The sequence below is a fragment of the Monodon monoceros genome, unplaced genomic scaffold (genome assembly GCF_005190385.1).
Source record: "Monodon monoceros isolate NGI ecotype Baffin Bay Population unplaced genomic scaffold, NGI_Narwhal_1 Super_Scaffold_5, whole genome shotgun sequence".
In the NCBI taxonomy this organism is placed as follows: domain Eukaryota; kingdom Metazoa; phylum Chordata; class Mammalia; order Artiodactyla; family Monodontidae; genus Monodon; species Monodon monoceros.
This window is the reverse complement of record NW_021703782.1, coordinates 109,073,154-109,097,753: the sequence shown is the minus strand read 5'-3', so window position 1 is coordinate 109,097,753 and position 24,600 is coordinate 109,073,154. Positions and strand designations below refer to the sequence as shown.

Here is a 24,600-nt window from a genome sequence, read left to right as displayed (position 1 = left end):
TGTGTGTGTGTGTGTGTGTGTGTGTGTGTGTGTGTGTGTGTGTGTGTGTATGTGTGTGTGTGTGTGTGTGTGTGTGTGTGTTTGGGGGTGAATGATCATGGTTCCTTTATATGTTAATATCATGATGATTAGGAGGAAGGCGACCACGCTTACAAATTGCACCCTGCAGTTGGTGTTTTATCTAGAGGTGGATTTTGATCAGCCTGCCCTGTGTTCCTTTGAAGGCGGAGGCAGGTCCTGTTCTGGAAGGAGGCGGCTTGACAGGCCCTGAACTCCTGGGCCTAAAGCCACTGCCATCTGTTGTCTTCGTTGTGGGCAGTGTTATGACACAGGGGCTGTGGCTAAGCGGGGGTAACGTTTTAGTGTCTCTGCATCAGTGGAGTCAGAGACCAAGATGCTGGGTGGGGAGGGCCAATAACTTAGGAATTGGTAAGTCTGCGTGTAACAGAAAACCCAAAGACCAGTGTTTTAATCACATCAAGGTTTATTTTTTCTCACACATTAAGAAGTGTGGAGGTCAGCAACTAGGGCTGGCGTCCCCTGCCCTGCTAGGTCCTCAGAAAACCAACTTCCACCCTCTCGGCTCCACCATCCTGAGGGAGTGGCTCTCCCACCCCATGCCACCAGAGCATGAAGAGAGGGGGGAAGAGAAACGCCGGGGCCCCAAACTTGGCCAGCTGAGGCTGGGTGGGGAGTGAGGGGAGGAGAGGCTTCTACGGAGCTTTCTGGTGACCCCGCCCATCACTCCTGCTTATAGCCCATTGGCCAGAGCTGTCACATGGCCCCTCCCGTCCACGAGGACCCCAGGGATGTTTTCTTTTAGCCACTTGGGCCACGGGGCAGGGGCAGGGGCGGAGCTGAAAGAAGGCACTTTCTTGGGGTTAGGAGCAGAGGGAGATCTGGAGGCCAGGAGAGGGTCAGTGTTTGACCCCGAGAGGCTCTAAGCATATTTTATATCCACCTGTAGCCATGTTGTAATCTCTTGTCATCCTCAACTTTTGTTAAACTCCGTCTGAGCCTTGCTTTGGGGACTTGCAGGAGGAACGCAGTTTTAAACTTCCCAGCCTGGAAAGAGCGGCTGCAGCCAGAGGGTAACTTCAGGGGGTGGGGAGCGGGGGGAGGGGGGCGGGGGGGAGGGGTCGGCTGTAGGAGCAACAAGGGACCAGAACCTGATCCGTGGGCCGGGAATCTTCCAGGGCTGCTGGGAAGTAAGCAGGTGGGCAGGGAAATCTGGATCTTCTTGAGAGACAGCAGGGAAATCCAACTCCCAAGGGCCAGAGAGACCCACGGGCACCCCAGAAGCACAGGGCTAAGCTGATGCACCCCTTTCTTTGGAGCTCCCTTTCACAATTCCCACACTGCCCCTGGTCCCCTCGGCCATCACCTTCCTGATGCTCTGGAGGGAAAGAGGAAGGAGAGAGGAGAGGGGGGTCGGCTGTGGGTCTTTGCGTTGCCGCCTCCACCAGCCTGTGCCCACCCTGGCATGTGACCATCAGGGGGCTCTGGGAAGTGGTGGCAGCAGCAGACACTGGGCCTGAGGCTGGGGCCCAGCAGGCCTGATAGGACCCCCCCATCCTGATTTAGAAACAGGAGCATCAGAGTCGAGCCCTGTTAGATGGCTCTGCCAGTCGCTTGCCTTGCACTTTTCAGCAAAGGTATCAATGTCCACCACATGCTTTTAAACTTGAGGACAACCAAGGCAAAGTGCCAATAAGCTCTGGATTTTTTTTTGGTGGTGGGGGGAAGAAGGGAGATAACCTCCCAAGTTTGGGGAACATTGTAGGTTTCTGCAGGGCCAGGCCTGGCCACATGGTGAGAGAGCTCCGGTGGCTACGCCTGCCTGTCATTCACAGAAGGGCCTGGGGAAGGGACGGCCTTGAGCGCGAAATTGCTTCTTTAAGGCTATTTTGTGGGCTCCCCTTTAACTCCCACACTTGCTGGGTAAAAAAGAACAGAAAGAAAACAGGCCCTGGAGGCAGCAGTGAGCAGATTCTTTACTGTCAGATTATACACCATCAACCACCCCCGTGGTGTCCAGCGTCCCAGCTCTTGTCCCTCCTTATAGGGGCGGTTAATACAAACAAAAATAGTTCTCTACAAAAGGAAGTTTCCAGCCCTCCCAACCCTCCTTCCTAACTCCCTTCCCCCAGACAGCGAGCTCCTTGGTCACCAGGCCCCTGGAAAGGCCTGGGGTCTGGTGGGTTGTAAGGGAAAACAAAGAATAGAAAAGAGAATCAAGTCAGCGACTAGAGGTGTAGGCAACTGGATTTTCGGGTCCGCTGGCTGATGGTGAGCCAGGGACAGGCGCAGGGGGTATCTGCAACAGTCGTGTGTGTGAGGGTGGGGGGGGGGGAGAGGGAGGCAGGAGGCAGGACCTGGGGCTGTTGGGATGAGCAGCGCTTCTCCCACGCCCCTGTCTCACCGCCAGCTAAACAAAAAAAAAAAAGGAAAGGGTCGGTGGGTAATATAAAAGAAAAACTAGGACCGAAATCGCGGGCCGCTGGGCATCCCCTGCTGCAGCGCCGGGGCGGGGGCAGGTGCCACTTCGGGGGGGACGGGGCGGGAGGGCTCTGCTGAGTAGCACCTGGGAGCAGCTCGGGCCGCACCCTTCTGGCCGCCGGGCCTCCGACGCCGGCCCCCGGGCTCCCGGCTCTCCGGGCGCGGGGCGCAGGGCGCGGCGGGGCGCACGGACCGCCTCCCCCCACCCCCGGCCGGGGGTTCTCCGCGGGTCTCAGCAGTCCAGGCAGGTGGCCAGCCGCAGCAGCAGCAGGCAGCCGAGCAGCGTGGCGGGGCACGGGGCGGCCCCGGGCGCGCGGTCGCAGTCCAGGCCGCTGTCGGCGGCGCCGGGGTCGCAGCGGGGCTGCTCGCAGCGCACGCCGGTGTAGCCGCGCGGGCAGGCGCAGCGCTGGTTCTGCACGCAGGTGCCGCCGTTCTGGCACAGCAGCTGGTCGTCGTCGCACACGTTGGCTGCGGGGCGGAGGAGCGGTTAACTCGGGTGGCGGCCCGGTCCAGCCCTCCCTCCCCCAGCCCCGCGCTGGAGCTTCAGCCCCTGGGACGTGCGAACACTGGGGCCGCGGCCTGGACCAGGGGGTGTTGGGGACTCAGGGCGCATTGGCGCGAAGCGTCCCGGCGGGGATGGTACCAAGGGCCACGCGAGACCGGGCCCTTGCCTCCCTCCCGCCGCTGCCCGGCTCTCCCCGCCCCGGCCCCGGCACTGGCCTTGGTGCGGTTCTTTAGACGCACCTGCTCTCCCGTCCAGAGCTTAGCACGTGCTGCTCCACGTGCCTGGGGCGCCCTTCCACCCTCTTACCGTGGCTAACGTCGGGTCTCCGCCAGCCCCTCACTTCCTCGGACTGCCTCCCTCCCTCCCTCCCCGCAAATCCGCCCGCCTCCAGCCAACTGCAGCCAACCCCCGGCTCCACTTTGGCCTCCAAGCCCCTTCCCGATACCGACTCTACACCGGCTAGCATCAGGCCCCGCCCACCACCCGGACCCTGCTTCGGGCAACACCAGGCCCCGCCCCCCTACCGGGCCCCGCCCCGGAAGCGCCAGGTCCCGCCCCTGGGACCCACCCACCGACCCGGACCCGACCTGGGCGGCCTCGAGGCCCCGCGCAGGGGGGCGGCGCGCACTCACGGTAGCAGCCCTGGCGCCAGTAGTGCGTGGGGAGGCAGTCGTCGCACTTCGGCCCCGCCGCGCCCTCGCGGCACTCGCAGAAGCCGGTCTCGTTGCACCGGTCGTGCACGGAGCCGATCTGGTTGCAGTTACACTCTGGACGGACACGCGCACGGCGAGCGGTCAGGGGCGACGTGTGGGCGCCGTCCGCACGGGCCCACCCCGCCCGGCCCCGGCAACCCTCCCAGCCGGATCTCCGCACCCGCCGCTGGACGGCGGGGTGGGGACGCCTGGGGCGTCCAGATCTCGAGGGGACAGTTTTCATTTTCTCACATCCACTAAGCCCCTTCCCCTCTCTGGCCCTGGCGCTGCGTGGCCCGGACCAGCCCCTTCCCGTCTCTGTGCCTGCGTCTCCGCTTCTGTAACTGGAACGGGCGCTGATCCCTCCCGGCTCCGAAGAGCTATGACTGACAGGTGGGAGGAGCCTCAGCAGAGGCCACCGGCCATCCGTCCTGGGAGCTGGGGTGTGTGTGCGGAGGGGGCAGGGTGTAGTCGGCCTCCGAAGCTCCTCTCCAGGGCGGGTGGAGGAGCAGCCCCAGCGGCCTCCAGCTCGCCCTGCTCCGTGGGAGAAGCCGAAAGCCCCCACTCTGGGAGTCCTTGTCGCCTAGTGCCGGGCCCGCGGGTGGGGGGCGGAGGCAGACAGGCAAGGCAAAAGGAGGCGCTGGGGGAGGAGGCACGCCTCTAATCGGATCCAGAGGCCCTGCCCTGTCCCTGCTGCTGGCTGGTGTGACATGGGCAGCACAGTTCCCTTGGGATCACTTCAGAGTTGTGATGAAATTATCTGAAGGCCGCTGCCATAATTCAGACAGCTGCAGCTTTGCGGGCGGCCCCTCCTGTGCACAGCCTTGGCTGGCCTGCTGGGCGGGGCATGGGCAATGGGTTCCCAAGGGCGCTGGGCATCCGAGGGCTGAGAACTGGCCTCTACGGGAGACCGTCTTCCAGACTAGTGGGTGTTGGTTGTGGGCCACATGTTCGGTCTTTTGGGATGGCCTGCCTCTGCCTGGGCCCAGGGCCCCTATAGATTTCCTTCTTTACCCCAAAAGCCAGTCCTGGAGCAGAGTTTAAAGAAAGCCAACCGTCTGCCCACTGGGGGTGGAGGGCATATAAAGTGTGAGAAAAGAATTCATTTGAAGAAAAGCTTCAGTTCCCCCAAAATGGTTGAAAACCCTTGATCTGATCCACCTCCCTATTTTACAAACAGGGAAACAGCCCCAGAGGGGGGAAGAGAATTGCCCAAAGGCACACAGCCCGGCAAGCCCTAGAACCCGTCTTTGACTGGAACTAGTGGTTCTGAAATGCCAGTGCCTGCAGGGAGGACCACATGGGGAGGTAGGTTATTAATAGAGCGGATTCTGTATTTAGAGTGGGCCCAGGAATTGGCATTTCCCCAGCCTCCCCCGGGGATTCCAATGCAGGGGTGTCCAGACCCCGTCTAACGCTGCTCTTCTGCCTTGCACCCTGGTCCACACACTCGCGTGCGGGGCCCCCGCCTCCCAGCCGAGGGCTCACCAATGCACACGTTCTCGTCGTCCAGCTCTGCGGAGCCGTTGCGGTAGTAGCCCAGACGGCAGTGCTGGCAGTGCTGGCCTCGTGTGTTGTGCTTGCAGCTGACGCAGGTCACCACGTTCAGGAAGTCGATGTAGCTGCAGCGATTGGAGTGGCCATAGCACTCGCAGTCTGGGCCGGCCAAACGTGAGAAACACCAAGGGTCAGAGAACAAGTGGCAAGTGTGCCTTCTCGCTGCCCCCTCCCTGGTGCATTCCGGAAAACGGAGGCCAGGGGTAGGACCTGGCACAGGACGGTGCCCTGGGTCTCTGACACTTCTGTACCATGTGGGGAGAGATGGGCCTGCTAGCTTCGAGCCCGAACGAGAACCAGTGTAGGCCCAGCTCACAGATTACCACCTGGCCCCATGGACAGGGCACCAGGGAGGGCCAGTGGGCAGCATCCGCTAAAAGCCTGGCCGGGTACCAGGGCAAAGTGCTTTCTGGAGGGTGGCCCTCGTGATGCTGCGGGTGGTTAGATATGATTCATGCAGGGAAGATGGGTCATGCCGTCGGACCGTGAGCTCAGGGAGGGCGGTGCCCGGGTTCATGGCGTTCACCACGGTATGCCAGTGATTCAATGAAGGGTAGACGCATGCATGAACGCTGGAGAGGATGGAAAGGGCCAGGAGCTTCCTCCCCATGCTGCTTTGGAAGTTGGTTGGAAGGAAAACACCCACCTGCAGGACCCTTTCTTATTAGCCTGAGCTGTTCTGCAAATCTCACTGGCATCAGAGGGCCTGCTCTTGCACGACCCTGAGAGCGAGTGCTGCCTTAAAGTTTGTGCCCCCAGCATCTCACCTTGACTCCTCCTAGCCCTGGCCCAGCTTCTGACTCTCACTGGAGGCACCTGTGACCACCTGGGGCAAGGCCCCGGGGTTTGGAGGTGGCTCCCATGACATCATCAAGGGGCGGGGTTTGGTGAAGAGGGTCACCTTCCCTGCCACAGAGGGGGGCATCCCTTGGTGTCCCTCCTAAGAGGCTCAACACCCCCTTGAACAAGAAAGGATGCCAGCTCCCCGCTGTGAGACACCATCTGTGTATCTCTAGAGGATCCAACCCCCATTTTGTGATGCGAGAAGGAGGGACTGACCAGATGTCGGGGTCAAGGGCATGGGAGACCTTGGAGAAATGAGCCTCTGACATGTGCCCAGGAGGAGACGGTGAGCATTCCCACACCATGGCCTCCAGGACCCATCCCCTTCACCTTGTCCCTCCAGGGACAGTGAGAAGGTGAGGCATCCTCCAGGTGTCCCAAGGAGTACTGTCAGTGACCCCTGTGTCCCAGATCTTGCTTCAGCCAAGACGAGCCCCTGGGCCACACCTCCCAGGGAAGCCAGGACAGGCTATTCCTGGCAGCTCCTGTGCCTGCCCCGTGCTAGCCCACTGTACTTCAGACTCATACCTGCTCCCAGCTCCCTTGGGGAGGGGGGACTGGAGGCGAGAGAGGCTCCGTTTCACCTTGACCCAGCTACTCGGGGAGGGGGCATCGGTCCACGCACTGCATTGTTTTGTTTTGTTTTTTTCCAGTGGAGGTGGGGGGAGAGGGGCCGGAGGAGGGGCTGATCAGCCCCGGGGCCTTCCTCTTACCTTCGAATTCTTCAATAGGCATCACTTGAGGAGATTTGGGCCTGAGCTGGAAAAGTCTGGAGGCCTTGGCGGGGGCGGGGGCAGCAGCGGAGGTGCCCGCAGCTTGGAGAGATGAGAAAGAAGCTCTTTCATCAGCTGTGGTCCAGCTGCCCAGGGTGGGCTGTCCTGGTCGAGGTAGAGCTCAGCACAGGCTCCCAAGGTGCCCTGGGCAAGCTCTGAGCAGCTTTGTCACCTGCTCAGAGACGACACAGCACAACCAGGAGCACAGCAGAACCAGGCCTGCCTTTGGTCCCGCCTTGGACACCATCTACACATCCAGCTGGATTCATCCCTCATATTGTGCTAAATACTTTGCTGAAGCTGGACAATTTTTTGACTGGTTGAAAACATTGCTTTGCACACCCTGGTACTCTTGCTGTCTGTCCCCTCTCCTCTCCAAACTCCCGGGAGCATCACGTCCAGCGTCTGTAGCTGGTATTCGAGATTTGGCCATCTCCCTTCCTTTCTGAAGCAAGCTCCCTGCTCCAGCCAGAGTGAGTCCTTTACCGTCCATGGACTCCCCTCTGGCAGGTGCCGTCCAGCCATGAGCACAGACTGCCCTGCCTTCCACTGCCCAGAATCCCAGCCCCGTATTTGCGGGGAAGCATGCCACGGTCTCCTCGGCTTCCACCTGGGAGGCTGTCGTGCCCCAGTGGGTCCAGGGCCGGGAAGTGGTTGCTCCAGCCTGCTCTCCGGGGAGGACGCCCTGACTCAGAGGCCGGCCAGGTTGCTGGGAACTGCAGACCCTCACCGTTGTGGGTCCGGCTCCGGAACTACTTGCCAGCAGGGGGCGCCCAAAGCCCTGCTCACCACTCAGAGCTGGCGCGGGAGGGAACGGGAGGTGTGGGCTGGGTTGCTGCCTAAGCCAGGCATTAGGGCTTAACGTCCAGGGAACCGTAAGCCGGGACCGGGGACAGCGTCCCATCCTGAAGACTCAGGCAGGCCCTGTGTGCCTCCTGGGTGTGTCCACGATGGCTACAAATGAGCCCGTGGGCCCCCACGTGTTTCTTCCCACTGCGGTGGGAGAATGAGGCTCTGGGCTTGGTCTCAGTGCCTTCCACGACCCCTCCCCGCATCTCGCTCGGTCAGGCCGCTGCTCCCTGCCATCCCACCGCCAAGCCTTTGCCCCAGCTGGTCCTGCCGCCCGGAAGGCTACCTTCCCCCTTCATCTACTCACAGCCAACCCCCTGCAGGAAGCCCTCTCTGACTCTGAGCTCCACCTCGCCCAGGGTGTCCTGTGAGCACGATGGTGGGAGAGAGAGGGTGACTGTTATCAGCACAGGGTCTCCACTTGCCTCGGAAGCCCTTGGGGCTTAGCGTTAGGGTTAGAGTGTAGGACTGAAAGGGGTCGGGTGTGGTGATATCACTCGGGCTAAGTAGGTGAGAGTTGGGGGTACGGGCAGGCAGAGCTCCAAGGCCCCTCCCCTCGGCGCCCTTGGGCCCCTTGCCACCCTGCGTCCCCACCCCGTGCCCCTGCTCCCTCCACTACAGTCTCAGAAGGAGCTCCCCGCTCCCCATACCTTCTGCACTGGAGGACACCTGGGGCCAGGGGGCGCTCGCCCAGAGGGGGGCAGTGGTAGATGGCCTGATCCACTCTTAGGGGAAAGAAGAGGAGAAACCAAGTTATGCAAGGGGCTGGGGCTGGGCGTATCCTGGGGACCTACTGAGGCATCACCGCATACAGGCCCCTTACAAGAAGCAGTACTATAAGAAGCGGCTCTGCCTACGCTGGCCAAATAGAACTGGGTTCAAATCTACAGGAGAGGCAGCGTCTACACTACGGCAGCCTATGAAGGGCACACGGACACCGGATGGAAGCGGGACCCATGCCCGAGAATCTGCGTACTTTGGGCAGTCCTTTCTTCAGCGGGACACCTGATTCTTGAATCTCCCTCCCTGTGTGGCCCCCGTTCACACTGAAGGCTAGAGTTAGATCAAGTCCCATGTATCTGGGCCCAGACCTCTCTGCGCTAAAGTCTCTGGCCAATGGCTGTAAAGGGGGCATGTGTTCTGGCTAAGACATCAAACGTGTCCAGAGGGTCCTCTTCCTGTCCAACCCCAATCTAGGGACTGGAGCATCCTCCCTGACCCCTAGATTGGGCCCATTTTCACCAGGGACCCCAACGTGAGTCAGCCCCCAAATGCCACCGTGCCCATCTCCAAGACTAACTGGACACACAGCAGGGGACGCAGGTAGGGCTGGCAAGGCAAGGAATCATTCTGTGCCAAATTTCAAAGGACAAACCCAGAGGGACAAGGGAGAAGTCGGATTTTTTCCGCTTCTTAAAGGGATTACGCACGATGCCGGTTGGTGGGGAAAGAAAAAGAAAATCTACCAGCTAAGAAGTGTGGGAGACTTTCCAGCTGGGAGCCAAGAGCCTCTGGACATGAAATTGACATTTATGCGATGTTCAATGAGAAGAGGCTGCCGGTGTCCAAATTGGCAAGGGCTTAATTAGGGCCCCGGTAAACCCGCCCTGAAGGCATTGTGCTTTGCAGCCTCTCTCCCACCACGCTTGGTGGCCAAGCTGGGGAGAGGGTCAATGGTCTTGAACAGCCTTTCTGCCGGCAGCCCCTGCCCTCTGGACAGCTTGACACTGGCAGAAGGGAGAAACATCTGGGCCAGGGGTTCAAGGGCTCAGGTGGACTTGGGCCAGAGAGCCTGAAGCACTTCTTGGGAGGTACCTGGAGAGAATCAGGACCTTCATGGGGGCCTGGGGGTGGAAAAGACTGGGCTCTCCAGGGACAGGCTCAGGTATGCAGGAGGAACCTTCTCGCAATGACCTGTGTCACTTGCCAAGGCCAGATGGAGGCCCCGTCTGTTCCTTCGGAACTGGGGAGCTGTGCAAGCCAGGTCTTAAAGGCGGCACCACCTCCCAGACCCCCGAGGCCTCGGGGCCATGGCACTGGGTGGCTGAGTGGGCAGGAAGCATCGGGAATCAGTGAGCCTCGAGTTCAGGGCCTGCCTGTAATCTTGAGCAACTACTTCTTTTTTCTTTTTTCAAAACAGCTTTATTAAGTATAATTTACACACCATAAAAATCCAGCTGCTTCTTCCTAAGCCTTCATATCCTCACCTACGGGACTACGAAAATAACAGCCCCATCTCATGGGGCTGAGAGCAAAGAATAGAGTACAAGCTCCTGGCCCAGGAGACGTCCGAGCTCCACTAGCTGCAGTGAGAGTCACGATTCGTGGGGTGGGGGGAATGGGGGCCCAGGCCCAGGCTTCGGTTGCTAAAGAGGCCTGATGACCCCTAAGGCTGGGGACACTCAGGTCACCAGCTGTCACACCGCAGCCGCCTTCCTCTCTTAATGCCTGCAGCCTGGCACTGGACTCAGGCGCAAAGTGGACCACGACCCCACTGAATGACGGTCCTGCCTGGAGGGAGGGGCACGTCCTTCTCACCCTGAGTCCTGGGGACCCTCACGATTCAAGCCTTCTCTCGTCCAGGCTCACCGCCCTGACTCTGATGCTTTCCTCAATTCCTAGCGTTGCAGTTTGCACCCCTCGTACCACGTCAGAAGCAGCTCCAGAAACAGGGTCCGGGTTCCTCAATGTGTGTGTGTGAGCGTCTGGCCTCCCACCCAGACAGATCACCGTTTGCAGGCAGACACGGGACCTACCACGACTATTTTTGGTCCCGTGTGCCCATCACAAGCTCAGCAAAAAAAAGCGCAAGTCTCAGGCGGCTGGACCAACTTGTGTCCGGAGCCCGGATTTCCAGAGTGACACATGTCCTCCACCCCAGAGAGGATTCCTGGGCCAAGAGGCCATCCTGAAATCCTCGAATCTCCCGGCTAGCCCCCTGCCCCCCGCAGATGCCTCCCGTGGAGAAGGGAAGGAGGTAGAAAGAAAAGAAGTGTGATGTGTCACCCTCTGGTCCAGTGGAGGAGCTGGGCATTTTCCACGGCATTCACCAACAGGCCAAAGCCGGAGTGTCGGGGATCCCTCCCCAGGGGACAGAGGGGTCTCTGCCCGTTGGAAACACCACCCTTCCAAGGGTCCATGAGCGTCAGAGAGAAGAAGGGCCTCTGCACTGGCTGGCTGTTTGACAAGTTCTCTCTCTCTGCCCAAGGAGTAAGGGGCACCTTACCCCGCTGCCTCCTCCCTGCAGAGGGGGTGGGGCAGAGGTGGGGCACACTGTTGGGGACCAGGGACCTTGGCCACATCTTCCCGGCATCCTCTGGGAGGGATGAGTCCTTTCAGACTCCTGGCACTCGTGGTAGGCAGGAGCCGGTGGGATGCCCCAAGTGAGGCCGGGTGAGACAAGGGGGCCACCCCAGCAACCCCAAGCCTTGAACACACCCCTGGCCTGGCCCTGCCCCGAAAGGCCCAGCAGCCCAGAGTCTGAAAACGCCGGCTCAGAGGCTCCCTTCCGCCTTGCTGATCTGAGGAGTCTACCTTCTTGGCTAACCCTGCACTGTCCGTTCCTGGGGGTCAGCTGCTGATGGGCAGGGGGCAGAGCCGGGGCTAGGATGGCTGGTGGGGGCGGGGCCTGGGCCGGCTCCCCTGGGCACCCCCTGCTAGGTCACCCCGCCTTTTGGCCAGGCTGAGCAGTGCCCTGGTGGGGATGGGCAGCAGGAAGAGGATGCAGGACTTTCATGGGAGCCCTGGATGCCCTGGCTGGGCCCAGTGACAGGTGTGTCCAGGCAGCCCGGAGGGCTCTTGGCGCCATGCTCTTGCGGCTCTGGGATCTAGCATTCTCTACTCTAAAAGCCAAGCCCCTGCCCTCCCCAGGGCTGATGCTCCCACATCATCGCACATCACAGAGAGAGGCAGGGACTCGGGCCAGAAGTGGGAAAGGGCAGGGCAGCTGGGGCTGTAGCTGGGCACCCACCTGTGGGCTGTGGGGTGCTGGGGGCCATGGGGGCCCAAGCAGTGGATGTGGAAGGGGCAGGAGTGGTGGGGTCCCCCCTCACGGCCACAGCGGCCACAGGGGCTTTGGGGACGGGGTCTTTCCGGGACCTGCTGATGCCTGGTAAGAGATGAGAAAAGCAAGAGAGGGTGGGGGAGTTGGTGGGTGTGGAGCAACGCAGAGGGGCAACTTAAGACCCCCACGAGTGGACCAGCGTCCCCGCCAGGTCCAGCTTCCTCTGGCCCCCTCTCCGCCCACTGGTGCCCCACAGGGAGCAGCCCCGGGGCTGAGTGTGGCCCCAAAGAGCCCTGGCGGAGGGAGGCGGCGCCCCTGGAAGCCTTCCTGAGACTTGGGGTCTGCACTGGCTGGCTGTTTGACAAGTTCTCTCCTGCTGAATCTGAGAGCAGATGGCGATACCCACCTAGGGGGGCGGTGGCTTCAAGGATGAAACGCGATAGTACAAGTATCCTGCTTAGCCGGCGCCTGGCACTGTGCATGCTGGTTGATGACTTCGTGATAGGTGGTCACCCCCTACCGCCCTCCCTCACCTTCCCCGTGGAGCTCTCGGGACTCCCCTGACCCTCCTTCAGATGGTCTGGCTGCTCTGGGGCCTGAGCTGACCTGGACGCGTCGGGATCCGGGGTCACTTCCCTCAGCCTCCCCGTGGGCGAGCGGCTGCAGAGGTGATAGCTGCGGGCTGCCCGGAGGGAGGCCGAACCCCATGGTCAGACTGGGGGGGAGGGGTTCTGCCACTGGTCGGGGAAGGTGACCCCCCACTCTTGCCTGGCAGGAGAGGGAGGGGCAGAGAGTGCCCCCGGGGGGCAAGGGGACCTTTCCAAAGCAGCACCAGCTGAGAAGCTAGGGGGTGGAACTGTGAGACACGAAGGAGGGGGAAGAAGCAAATGGATTAGAGGAGCGGGTGGTGAGGCCTATGGACCCAGGGGGACAGGAAAGCCCTGTCTTTTCTCTCCTGCTCTTCCCAGGACATGCAAAGAGGCTCATGCACCGAGGGCCCCAGTCGCCTTCCCAGGGTGGTGGTGACCCAGGTGTGTACTTACTGCCAACGGCAGAGCCTGCGGCGGCACCTGCAGAAAGAGAAGGGTCACAGCAGAGTAAGGGGCCCGGCCACCTCCTCCCTGCAGAGGAGGGGGTGGCAGGGCTGGGGAAAGGAAATCAGGGGGCCTGGGCACCTCTCCGTGCAGGGATTGGGTCAGATCATCCATTCCATCCTCACTGGCGCCCTGAGAGGGAGGGGCCCCTATTAGCCCATTTTGCAGGTGGAGAAACTGAGTCTCAGAGCTGTGACTTACCCTATCAGGGGACCTGCTGATAAGCCTCCGCTGGGGGCTTCACAGGCACCCTTCTCATTTGATTTTAGACTCTCGGGTCCTCCAGTGCAGGACAAGGAGGCGGGTGGCCATTCTCTCAGGAGTGATGGGATTTCAGAGAACATGAGGGTCCCCAGCCACGGGGACAGACTGGTTTACTGGAAGCTCTGATGGAAGTTACCACCAGAGGGAAACCATGGTGCATGCTCCCACCTGAGGAAATGCAGGGACGGCTGAACGACTGATTGGAAGATGATCGCAGCGCCTGCCACGTGTTGAGAGCTTTCTGCACGTGGGCACGTGCTGAGTGCTGTCCCCACCTGGGCCGTTCAGTCCTCACACAGCCCCACAGGAGCTTTTATTAGGGTCCTGATTCTACAGCTGAGAAAACAGGGCTCAGGCAGAGAAATGGCTTGTCCAAGGCCACACAGCTGTGAGTGGCAGAGGCCTGACTCCAACCCGGGCCTCTCTGTCTGTGCCCTGGGGATGAGAGGGGCCCAAGGCCACAGTTTGACCTGGGACTTTGGGTACCAGGGCGGGAATCGTCAGTCTCAGAAGGAAGGAGCCAGGGCCACAGCTTCCCCTCCAGGCGGTCCTGACAAAGGACGGACGGAGCGTGAGGACACGCCTCCGTGCCCCGGGAGCCCTGGGGTGGATGCCGAGATGTGGGCAGGGGGACGTGTGGCGTGAGGACCTTCCCTGGTGACCCTGGCGGCGGGACTGTGAGGGAGGCCTGGGAGGATGCACCTGGCGGCCCACAGTGCATGACCTGCAGGTAAGGGTCTTAGTCTGTGGGTGCCGGGGGACCTTGGGGGATCCTTCCAGGAGGAGAACAGGGTCCAGAGAGGAAGCAGGGAGGTGGGGAGGCCAGCAGGACAGATGAAGGGATGAGCCTGCGAGCCAGAGGAAGGTGACAGCGATTAAGGAAAGTGTTCAAGAAACGGTTCTGGCAACAAAGAGGTGGGCTGGGCACGCGGTGAGGGGGGAGCCGGGCGGCGCTGGGCTGTCACCCAGAGCGCTCTCCGTGCCTTTGCAGGCCAGCAGGTGCCGTGACTCTGGGAGGTCACCCTTCAAAGGCTTCTTAAGTGGTGCCCACACACACACAACATGCCTGTCACAGCCTTGTTGCGAGGCTTCCGGCTTTGTCAGCCTAAAGTTGCATAAATCTTTCACCGGTTGGTCGCGGGGGTGCCGATGGAGGGGCTCCTGGGAGCGTGCCCAGGAGGGGCGAGCTGAGCGGTGCCGGCAGCCCAGCCTGGCTTTGGAGCTGGGTCCAGTGGTGGCATCTAACTTGCTGCTAAACTAGGAGGGCACTGAGGGTCACTGGGGCTCTGTTTGTTCATCTGGAGGGTGGGATAATAATGAACATAGCACCCGAGGGGTTACTGTGAGGGTTGAGAAGCTGTGTATGGAATGTGCCCGGTGCAGCCTCCTTGTCAAAGCACTTGACCAGTGTCAGCAAATCACTGGGGCGGGGGCAGCTGGGGAGTCCCACTCTGGGGCCAGCCCAGGCCCCCTTGTCCATGGCAGCTGGGGGCTCCCTGGGACTCTTGATTTCAGGGAGATACCCAGGGACTATGTTGGGGGCCAATGATGGGGGCCCCCAAAGCGTGTTCCTAGTGCAGGCGTGTGTGGGCGCACCCCGAGGATGACCTCTGGCTCAGAAAGGCTGAGCCAGGAGAGGAGAGGGCCATGCAGAGGGCACGGGCCAGGCCCTCGGAGGAGCCCTCTGTAAAATGGGATGATAGGAGACCCGCTTCCTGGGGCCCCCCTAAGGGCTGAGGGAGTGGGGACCCCATAGCACTTGGCTATGTAAATGCCCCATAAACACTTGTTATGAGGGATGGCGCTGCTCTTCACGGTTAGCCCGGAGCGAGGGCTCCCTAGCCCCTCCTCCCTGACACCCTCTGGGCCTTCTCTCCTGCCCTGGGGACAAGAAGGGGAAGAGGCCAGCAGAAGGATGCTGAGGAGGCTCATCTCAGGTTTCCAGCAGGATGAAGGTGTGCTAGAGGTTCTTGACCACAAAGCCTGGCGCTTAGGAGCTTGGTAACAAGGGGGTGCCTGTGTGTGTGCGCATGCATGTGTGTCCACGTGTGCATGCGTGCATGTTTCTGTGTGCACACCTTTGTAGGGAGTACATGTGTGTGCATGTGTGTGCGTGATGAGATCCACAGCTCCTGAGGTTGAAGGCTAGGGGAGACCGTGGTCTCACTGGTCCGAGGGGGCAGTGGGCGGGGCGGGGGGGGTCCCGGGTGCAGCGGCCGCTCTGTGTACGCACACGCATTGGGAGAGCCGTGGGGCAGTGGCAGGTAGGAGCCAGCCCGCCAGGACCGTGTGCGGAAGCTCCTCTTGCACTTGCCGCAGTCAGGGCCTGTGGTGTTGTGCTCACACTCGCACTGCAGGCTGCCCTCGCGCACGGAGCACAGGTTGGCGTGCAGGTTGCACTTGCACCTGGGGGGACACGGAGGGGGCAAGGCGTCAGTGAGCGTGTGGGCGGGCTGTTCCAGCTCTCTGGAGGGGCTTGGAGGGTGGCCTGGAAGGGACTCTTGAGGCCATCTGTCCAACCTGCCACGACTCTCCTTCGGGACAAATACTCCCGGATTCAACATTTTGAGTCCTTCCCCAGCACGAGGTGCCCCTGGCTCCTACCTCTCGGTGAGGGGGGTGGGGGGCGTGATGAGATGCCCTTGTCCCAGGTGCTGAATTTTTAGTAACGCAGCTTCTGGTCACCTTTGCTCTCAACCATGGAGGGTTGACAGGTAGCAAGAGTTACCTGTCCCTGGCTGTGGAGACGTGGACCTGGCCCCAGGCTGTACCTCTGCTCTCAGCCGCGGCCCACACCCATGCCCTTGAGGGCAGAAAGAAACCCCAACTCCCCAAACCCTGTCAATTCATCCACACATGTATTATTCATTCATTCATTCAAATATTTATAGGCAACTCATCATTCTGAAACCAGTAAATAAAGGGAAAGAATCAAGCATTTGTCTCGCCTGTCCTATAAAAAGGGTACCTCCAGGTAACCAGTAGTTGATGAGGGGATGTTTCTTTTTATAGAAGCATTCCAGCTGATAACTGAAGAAGGAAGGACAGAATTTGAAAGTCACCATGTAGCATCTCCTACCGAACGGATAGCTATCGGCACAGAGCATCAATAGAGAGAGACAACCAAAGAAAAAGTCTCGTCAAGGCAAATTGAACTTGAATCTGATCAACGCTCTGGATCCAGCTACAAATTTATAGGAAATACAGAGGACAGAGAAACATACTAAACACCACCAGGGGGACGCAATCAGCAAAACCCGGAAGTGATGATATAGTTTATAGGACAGATGAATTGCAAGGGGCAAAACTTGAAATGGAGGGAGGAGGGACCCAGATCAAGAGAAACCTCAAAGGCAAAGCAATCAAGTGCAGATCGTGGACCTCATCTGGATCTCGGTCAGACAACCTCTAAACTCAGATAAACAATGTATATTCGTGAGACAACTGGAAATGTGAACACTGACTACCTCTGGTGATATTAAATTAATGTTTATTAAATGCAATGATGGTACTGTGGTTACATCTTTAGAAGTCCTTGGCTTTAGGGACACACACAAGTATTTACAGATGAAAGTATCTGATGTCTGGGATCTGCTTCAGAAGAACACAGAAAGGGAAAACATGGGCAGAGATACAGACGAAACAAGAAAGGCTATGAGTTAATTGCTGAAGTTGGGTGACAGGTATATGGCAGTTCATCATAGTAGATTCTATTTTCGTATGCATGTTGGAAATCGTCCACAAGAAAAAGTTAGAGAGACAGAGTGCTCCCTATTCTCATATGGGAAGATTTCCAAGATATATTGTCCATATTTGTAAAAAGCAAATTGCAGAATAACGTGTTTGGTAGGATTTTCTTTTTATTAAAATACACAAAGAAAAATATTTATAGGGCACCTGTTATGTGCCAGGCTCTGAGCTGGGAATGGTGAGTATAATGGTCGACAAAGCAGATGGGGTCCCTGCTCTGATGGAGGATAGGGTCCAGCGGGGAGACAATCAAAAGATCAGTGACTGGGGGAGGGACGGGAAGGATGAATAGGTGGAGCCCAGGGGATTTTTAGGGCAGCAAAGTGATTCTGTACATGACACTGTCATGGCGGACACGCGGCATTACACATTTGTCAAAACCCATAGCAGCACACAGCAGCAAGACAGAGCCCTAGTGTCAACTGTGGACTTGAGCTGACAATACTGTATCAATGCTGGTTCGTCAACTATAACAAACGTACCACACTAATGCAAGATGTTAATAACAAGTGGAACTGGGTGGGGACCCCGGGTGTTAGGAACTCTTTGCATGATCTGCTCAATTTTCTGTAAACCTAAAACCTAAAATTTAATATAGACTTAATTTTAAAATAATAATCATGCCAATCTTCCACTAATGCCAATTGTTATAGGTGCCCACGTGTTCTACAAAGGAGAGGGGATCATGGGTGGGTCTTAACTTAGCCTGGGGGCAGCAGGATAGGCTTCCAGGAAGAACAATTTAAATCTGAGACCTGAAGGAACATCGAGAGTTCCTCAGAAAAGGAGGGGAGAACCTTCTGGAAGGAGACAAGAGCTCTGGGGAAGACCCTAGGGCCGAGAAGAGCTCAACCTGTAAGGTGTAAGATGAGGTAAGGGGGAAGAGGAGGCCAGACCGTGATTCGGAGGCTGGGCTGTGTTCTGCAAGCCATTGGAAGGTTGGAGGTGTCCCGCTCTGGCTCTTATTTTATATATCACCGCGGTCGCCCCATGGAGGGTGCTTTGTCAGGAGGACCAGAGCCAGGGTGTGGAGAGCGGGGAGGAAGCTGTGCCCGGCTGGGAGCAGAGGACAGTGGCGTGGACCAGGGTGGAGGCGCCTACGTCCCACCAGTGACGCCCGGCGTGTGCAACATTTCCCCTTGCTGGATCTCATCGTCTCAAAGATTGTTCCCCGAATGCTAAACCAGCATTTCTTCTCCAGCTCGTAATTTCCCCCTTCTCTTCATACCCCACCTTCCCCTGAGGGACACTCCTCCCGGACAGAGCGTCTCCCCTTAGCCTCTGCTTATTCACACGATGAATATTTAACTCCCTGCATCTTCCCGCTTCATAAATCAGTCCTGCCTCCCCTCCTGCCTTCTTTGACTCCATCTGACTGGAGCACTGTTGTGAGGCCGGCCTTCCAGGGCAAGGATCCCAAATGGGGAAAACTGGTTGCCAGGTTCCTAGCAGCCCTGCAGCTTGGAGTTAACCTGCTGCCTGCTGGCTTCAGAAGTGCCGGGGCTGCCTTCCTTCTCATAGCTTCTCTCTGCCCTCATATCATCTTGAGGAATGGTTACAGGAAATTGGGCACATCCATGCTATGGAGTATTATAAAGCCATTAAATATTATGTTGTCAAAGGCTACTTCAAGCCTTGGGGAATGTTCCAAATAGAAATGAAAAGACCATACTCAGCAAGTGTTTACTGTGTGCCAATGGGTATCTCATCCGACCCTTGAATGACCACAAACGCTGGTACTATTGTCACCTTCATTTTACAGACGAGGAAATGGAGGCTCAGAGAGGTTAAGTATCTTGCCCAGAGTCACAGGGCTGTCCAGAACTGTGACTGAAACCGGAACACAGAGATATCCAACTCCGGAGTCCAAGAGGTTAACATGGGTTAGAATATGGATTGTAAATATGTAAGATACCAAACTGTAGGTATTATAGTGTTATGGACTGAATTGTGTCCCCCCCCCCAAATTCATATGTTGAAGCCCTAACGCCCCAATGCAACTGTATTTGGAGAGAGACCCCTTAGAGAGGTAATTAAAGTTCAAGGAGGTCAGAAGGGTGGGGCCCTAATCCCCTAGGGTTGGTGCCCTTACAAGAGGAGGAAGAGACCCCAGAGCTCTCTCTCCACCATGTGAGGACACAGTGAGAAACTGGCCATCTGCAAGCCAGAAAGAGGAGTCTCACCAGAAACCAACCCTGGTAGCATCTTGATCTTGGACTTCTAACTTCCAAAATTGTGAGAAAATAAAGAAATGTCTGCTGTTAAAGCCCCCCAGTCTGTGGCACTCCATTATGGCAGCCCAAGCAGACTAGTACACGCAGCTTCTGATTATGTTTAAGTACATATATCCATACCCGAAACACCAGGAGACAATACATCTAGGTATTCCTGTACTTGTCCTGAGGGAGGGGTGGGATTATAAATGATTATAGTTATTATTTCTATTTCCTTCTTTGTCACTTTGCACGTTTCCTGCATTCTCTATAGTGAGCAGGTGTTACTTATTATAAGTAGATAACAAATGGTGTTTGAAAACTGGAAGTCAGGCCAGGCGGGGAAGGAGGCTGGTTCTTGAGCTCACACAGGCCTTTCCTCTCAGGAGGAGAAGCAGGTCCGTCAGGGTCCTGTTTGGGAAACCATCGCTCCACGTTACACACCACGTACTGTTCGTGACTCTCAGGTCCCAGGTTCAAGGATGTTTTCTGAACTCTCTGGAATAGAATTCTGATGTAGAGTGAAGGCCCTGTCCAAGGGAATTAGCCAGTGCTAAAGTCTGTGCTATTTTAACTCCATCTTCCCTGGACACTTAGCCCTGTCAAGGTTTTACTGCAGCACAAAGCTGAAATAAACAGAGCATGAGAAAGCCTGTTCACTCTTTCCCTGGAGTTCCAATCGATTACCACATATGTACTGTGAGCCTACTATGTGCTCAGCTCTGGGAAAGGCACAGAGAGGGCTGGGCAGGCACCCGCTGGCACTGGGGACCCTTCTTCCTGGGAACACTAGACCCCAAGGATGGTCCATGGCAAAGAAAGGTTCTGTGTTTAAACCTTATTGGTCAACACATATGATGCTCTCCTAAGGCCCTCACATTCTGCTCCCTGACTGCCACCCTCCACCCAGGGTCCCAGTGCACATTAGCATATTAAAGGCTCTGACAAGTCCTGCAGGAAAGAAACCTGCTGACTTTGTCTAACAAAAGTTTGTTTGCAAAACAAACCTTCTGGTATTTGACCTCAGAAGGTTTTAATTTTTTTCATCTGAATTCCTATTTAACACACCACTGAGCTAGCTGGAGAGGAACACCCCAGCTGGGTGGAACCAGGAATGTACCCCATGCCTCTGGCCCGAGGATCAGATATTTTCAGATATCAGCTACAGAAAACAAAGATTGCCATCTCAACTTTGGGTGTTAACACTGACCTTGGCTTGTTAAAAATGTGTAAAAGGGCAGCTGACTCTGAGTAGCGTGTTATAATGATGATGGTAGAGGGAGTCACAGAATGTGAGAGCTCGACAGGTCTGGCGGGGGCTCGGGGTACAGCCGGGGAGAAGCCTGCCCAAGGTCGTGCAGTTTAGAGGTTACTCTGGATCCAAATCCAGACTTCCTTCCCTGACCCTGGCTCTGCCCCACCCCGTGCTGGCCAGCCCCTCCCACCATCTTCATCTCCCAGAGGGTGTCTTGGCTTCCCTGCCCTCCCTGATTGAGCCCTGGAATGAGCACTGTGCCTCCTCTATCGGGGAGAGAAGAAGTTCCCTGCTGGGCAGGGCTGCCAGGAGGAGCCCACACAGTGTGGGGGAAGCCTCGCCAGGGCTGGCACAAAAACAGAACCCAGTCAATGGAACTGCTTCTCAGACTTCCTGACTTTTGCAGGGAGCGCATTGCAGGGAGTAATGCGCTGTGTGTGGGGGGAGGGGCTTCACCTTTCTGGCTCCCTTTTTGTGTCCCTCTATGTCTCTCCATGTCTCTGTGTCCCTTCCCATCTCTGTCCAGCATGTGTTCTGATCCTGCTTTCCTCTAGACCTCTGCGCAATGCAGTTCCCTCCGCTTGGATCGAGCTGCCAGGCTCCGCCCCTTTCTCCTAAAGCTAACACCTAGTGGGCGTGTCAGGTTCAAGGCCAAATGTCGCTTCTGCGGGGAGGACCTCCCGTCAGCCCCTGCTATACCTTCCCTCGTCCCAATGCTCATTGTAATAAGCATCATCTCCCAAAGTGGAGCATACGACATGACTGGGGGAGATGCGGGCTAGAACTATAAAAGAGTTTAATCGATTTTGTTTATTTTTGATTACACAGTATTTTTTTTTTTTTAAGTGACAAACTCACCAAGCCCGTGAATCTCAAAACTATTATTTGGCCAAAGGTCAAAGTTTAAAAGCATATTATTTGAAGAAATTATTAAGTAAATAAATAAATCATGTGCAATATCCTTATGCAAAAGCCTGACATCAGAACTCAACCTCACGCCATAAACAAAAGTTAACTCAAAATGGATCAAAAACCTATATGTAAGAGCTAAAACTAGATAACTCTGAAAAGGAAACACAGGGGTAAATCTTCATGACTTTGGATTAAACAGTGATTTCTTACACATGACACCAAAAGTACAAGTAACAGAAGAAAAAATAGATACATTGGACTTCATCAAAATTAAATACTTTTGTGTTTCAGAGGACGCCATCAGGAAAGTGAACAGATAACCCACAGAATGGGAGAAAAATCTTATCTCTGGTGAGAGACTTATATCTAAGAATATATAATGAACCCTTACAACTCAATAATAAAAAAACAACTCAATTTTTCAAATGAGGAAAGGATTTGAATAGGCATTTCTTCCAAGAAGATACACAAATGGCCAACAAGCACATGCTCACATCACTAACCATCACAGAAATGCAAGCAAATTACAAGGGTTACCACCTCACATCCTTAGAATGGCTAGTGTCAAAACCACAGATAATAACAAGAAAATGATTGTGAGAATCTGGGGGAAATGGAAGCCGCGTACAGTGCCGGTGGGGATGTAAAGTGTTGTGAGCGACTTTGGAAAACTTTCCTCAAAAGTGAAACTGACTCACCATATGACCCAGCAATTCCCCTCCCAAGTATATACCCAAGAGAAACGAAAACACATCTGCACAAAAACATGTACATGAATGTTCACTGCAGTGTTATTCATAATAGTCACAAGGTAGAAACAACTCATATGTCCATCAACAGAAAAACCAAATGTGGTGTATATACACCATGGAATATTGTTGACCCATAAAAAAGAACAAAGCACGACACCTGCTACAGCGTGGGTGAACCTGGAAGACATCATGCTACACGAAGGAGCCAGACACAAAAGGCCACATATTGTATGATTCCACTGATATGAAATGCCCAGAACAGACAGAAAGTAGACTCGTGGTTGCCAGGGGCTGGGGAGAGGGGAGAATGGGAGTGACCGCTAGATGGTACAGGGTTTCTTTTTGGGGAAACGAAAATGCCCTAAAGTTGACCATAGGGATGGTTGCACAACTCTGTAAACATACCAAAAGCCACTGAATTGTACACTTTAAATGGATATGTTATGGCATGTAAATTACATTTCAGTAAAGCTGTTGCTAAACAAACAAATTAATAACTAACTGGAATATATGGGAAACAGTGAGGTCGTTACCTGAGTGACTAAAGCCTGGGAACCAGGGTTTTATTGCAATCTCTCTTCTGCAAAGCTTCAAAGGTTTGTTTTACTATTTGTATCGACCTAGCACGTTGCACCTTAAAGAAAGTCTTGCCGGGTGAACGCACCATTCTGAGAACTCACGGATAAACACTCCAGCCTTTACCAACCATCCTATGAATGACATACTGTTATTATCTGCATTATACAGACGGGGAAACTGCGGCCTGGAGCGGTGAAGTGAGCCGCCTGAGGCCCCCCAGCTGGTAAGGGGCAGACCCACGACTTGAATCCGGGCAGTCTGACGCCAGAGCCGACACTGAACGTCCACATGCCATGGTGGCCCAGTGTGGCGGGCACTGGGGTCCTGGGATCCGCGGGCAGGGCTTCGACCCACTCCCAGTGCACATGCTGGGTGGCCCTGCACAAATTCTTCACTAATCTGAGTCCTAGTTTTCTCACCTGGAGAATGGGGAGCAACAACCCTGGTCACACCACAGGCTGTCGTGAGGATCGGTGACCTCGGTCATTCCTGAATAGGGGATGAGCGAATGGACATAAGTAATGCATCTGCCGTGTCACCCAGCCTCGCACACAGGTGCTCATTTGGGGTTCATACTTCTCTTGCCTTTCCTGCTGATTGTAAGATGGTAGCCCTGGCCCCTCGTCGCCCTAGCCTGGGATGTTCTGCCACTTCCTGTGTGACCTTAGGAGGGTTGCTGAAGTTCCTCGGCCTCTGTTTTCTCATCTGTAAAATAGGGATGGCAGTGGCACCTACCTCATATGGTTGTCCTAAGGAGCAACTGAGACATGGCCCTGAAGACATGCATGTAGGCGCTTGGCAAACACTAGTGTCGTGTTGGTTTTCTCATTTCTTATCTTTATGAGTGTCTAGAGACGGGGTCCTGAGAGCTTTCTTTGAACAAATGTGTCGGTTCTTCACAAGAACCTCATGAAAGGTTTATTGCTATTATCTCTATTTTACAGACAAGGAAATGAGGCACAGAGAAGTTCAGCAAGCGGCCCAAGGCCACACAGCTGGTGAGCCCCACTTTAAGAAGGGGGTGGCGGCCTGGGGTCCTCCAGTGCTGGCTCTCACACAGACATAGGCTCAGAGAAATCCAACCTGCCCACAGTTCCCCCAAAGGACACAGTCATGTCCTTTCCTCCCCGCCCTCAGGCTGCTGTCCTGAGGTTTCCCTTCCCTATTCCAGAAGGCCCTCAGGAGATGAAATTATAATAAATAAGCAAGCAAATATAAATATAGAGCACTCATAGGTGGACAGGTGACGTGCATTATTAACTGAATCCTTGTGAAAACCCAGAAGGCATCACTCTTCCCATTTTACAGTAAGGATGTAAGATTGTAGTAGGTCAAGTGTCACGAACTCACCCCCAGGTCTCTGGGTGGAAGAGGCTGGATTTGAACCCAGAACTGTTGGGTGCCAGACTTGGATTTCATCACCATTCTATTGGCCTGTCTCTCCCGGCACTTGCCTTATGTTGATTCCACTTGGATAATGAAGGCCAGTGGGGAGGGGCCACCAGACAGATACTCCCCCAAGCCCACTACCAATTCCGAGGCCCAGCCTCAGCCTAGGAAATGCGGGAGAAAGAAGCTCCCTCTCCTAACTTTCTTTCTAACACCAACTGCAGCCTGCGTCTAGACGTAGGTGGGTGGTCCAGACTCCTGGCTCTACCGCTGGCCCGAGTATCTCTCCTGCATCCATGCGATCAATTTTCCTAGGGAATTGCTTTCTGAATTTGACCTTTGAGAACCATCAATCTCACCAGAAAGCCATCATCTGAGCCGCCTGACCCCGCTACACAGCACATTTCGGCTCATCCATCAGGGAACATTATTTAATAATGAAAGAGGGACAGGGCAAGGCCGGCCAGCCAGCCCACGGGGCCTGCCACTGGCCAGCAGTCCACTCCCAGCCCATCAGGATCTGCTGCCTGCCCCATCACAGAATCCCAGGGCTTTGACCCTTCGGATGGCAGCAGGAGTGGCTCAGTAAGAATGGGGGGTAACGGAGGAACAGAGACACTGAGTCAGCAGCCGAAGTCAGAGCAGATTCCCTGCTCCTGATCTGCCTGGGT

The 24,600-nt window shown here is 56.1% G+C and overlaps 1 protein-coding gene across 8 annotated transcripts in view; it reads right to left on the bottom strand.

Moving 5' to 3' along the window:
• Nucleotides 1-1,920: 1,920 nt before the first annotated feature.
• Nucleotides 1,921-24,600, bottom strand: part of NTNG2 (netrin G2) — a 73,681-nt gene continuing 51,001 nt past the window's right edge. For 3 of the 8 annotated variants that reach the window (XM_029203266.1, XM_029203267.1, XM_029203270.1), the window contains 8 exons: nt 15,313-15,485; nt 12,765-12,791; nt 11,689-11,826; nt 8,369-8,443; nt 6,810-6,911; nt 5,185-5,352; nt 3,637-3,771; nt 1,921-2,967 (listed from right to left, as the gene is read on the bottom strand). In XM_029203266.1, coding sequence (XP_029059099.1) covers nt 2,732-2,967; nt 3,637-3,771; nt 5,185-5,352; nt 6,810-6,911; nt 8,369-8,443; nt 11,689-11,826; nt 12,765-12,791; nt 15,313-15,485 — 1,054 coding nt within the window. In that variant the 3' untranslated portion in view covers nt 1,921-2,731. Of the gene's footprint in view, nt 2,968-3,636; nt 3,772-5,184; nt 5,353-6,809; nt 6,912-8,368; nt 8,444-11,688; nt 11,827-12,764; nt 12,792-13,247; nt 15,486-24,600 lie in introns of those variants that run through there. The other 5 variants (XM_029203272.1, XM_029203271.1, XM_029203268.1 and 2 more) reach the window with 4 other exon arrangements.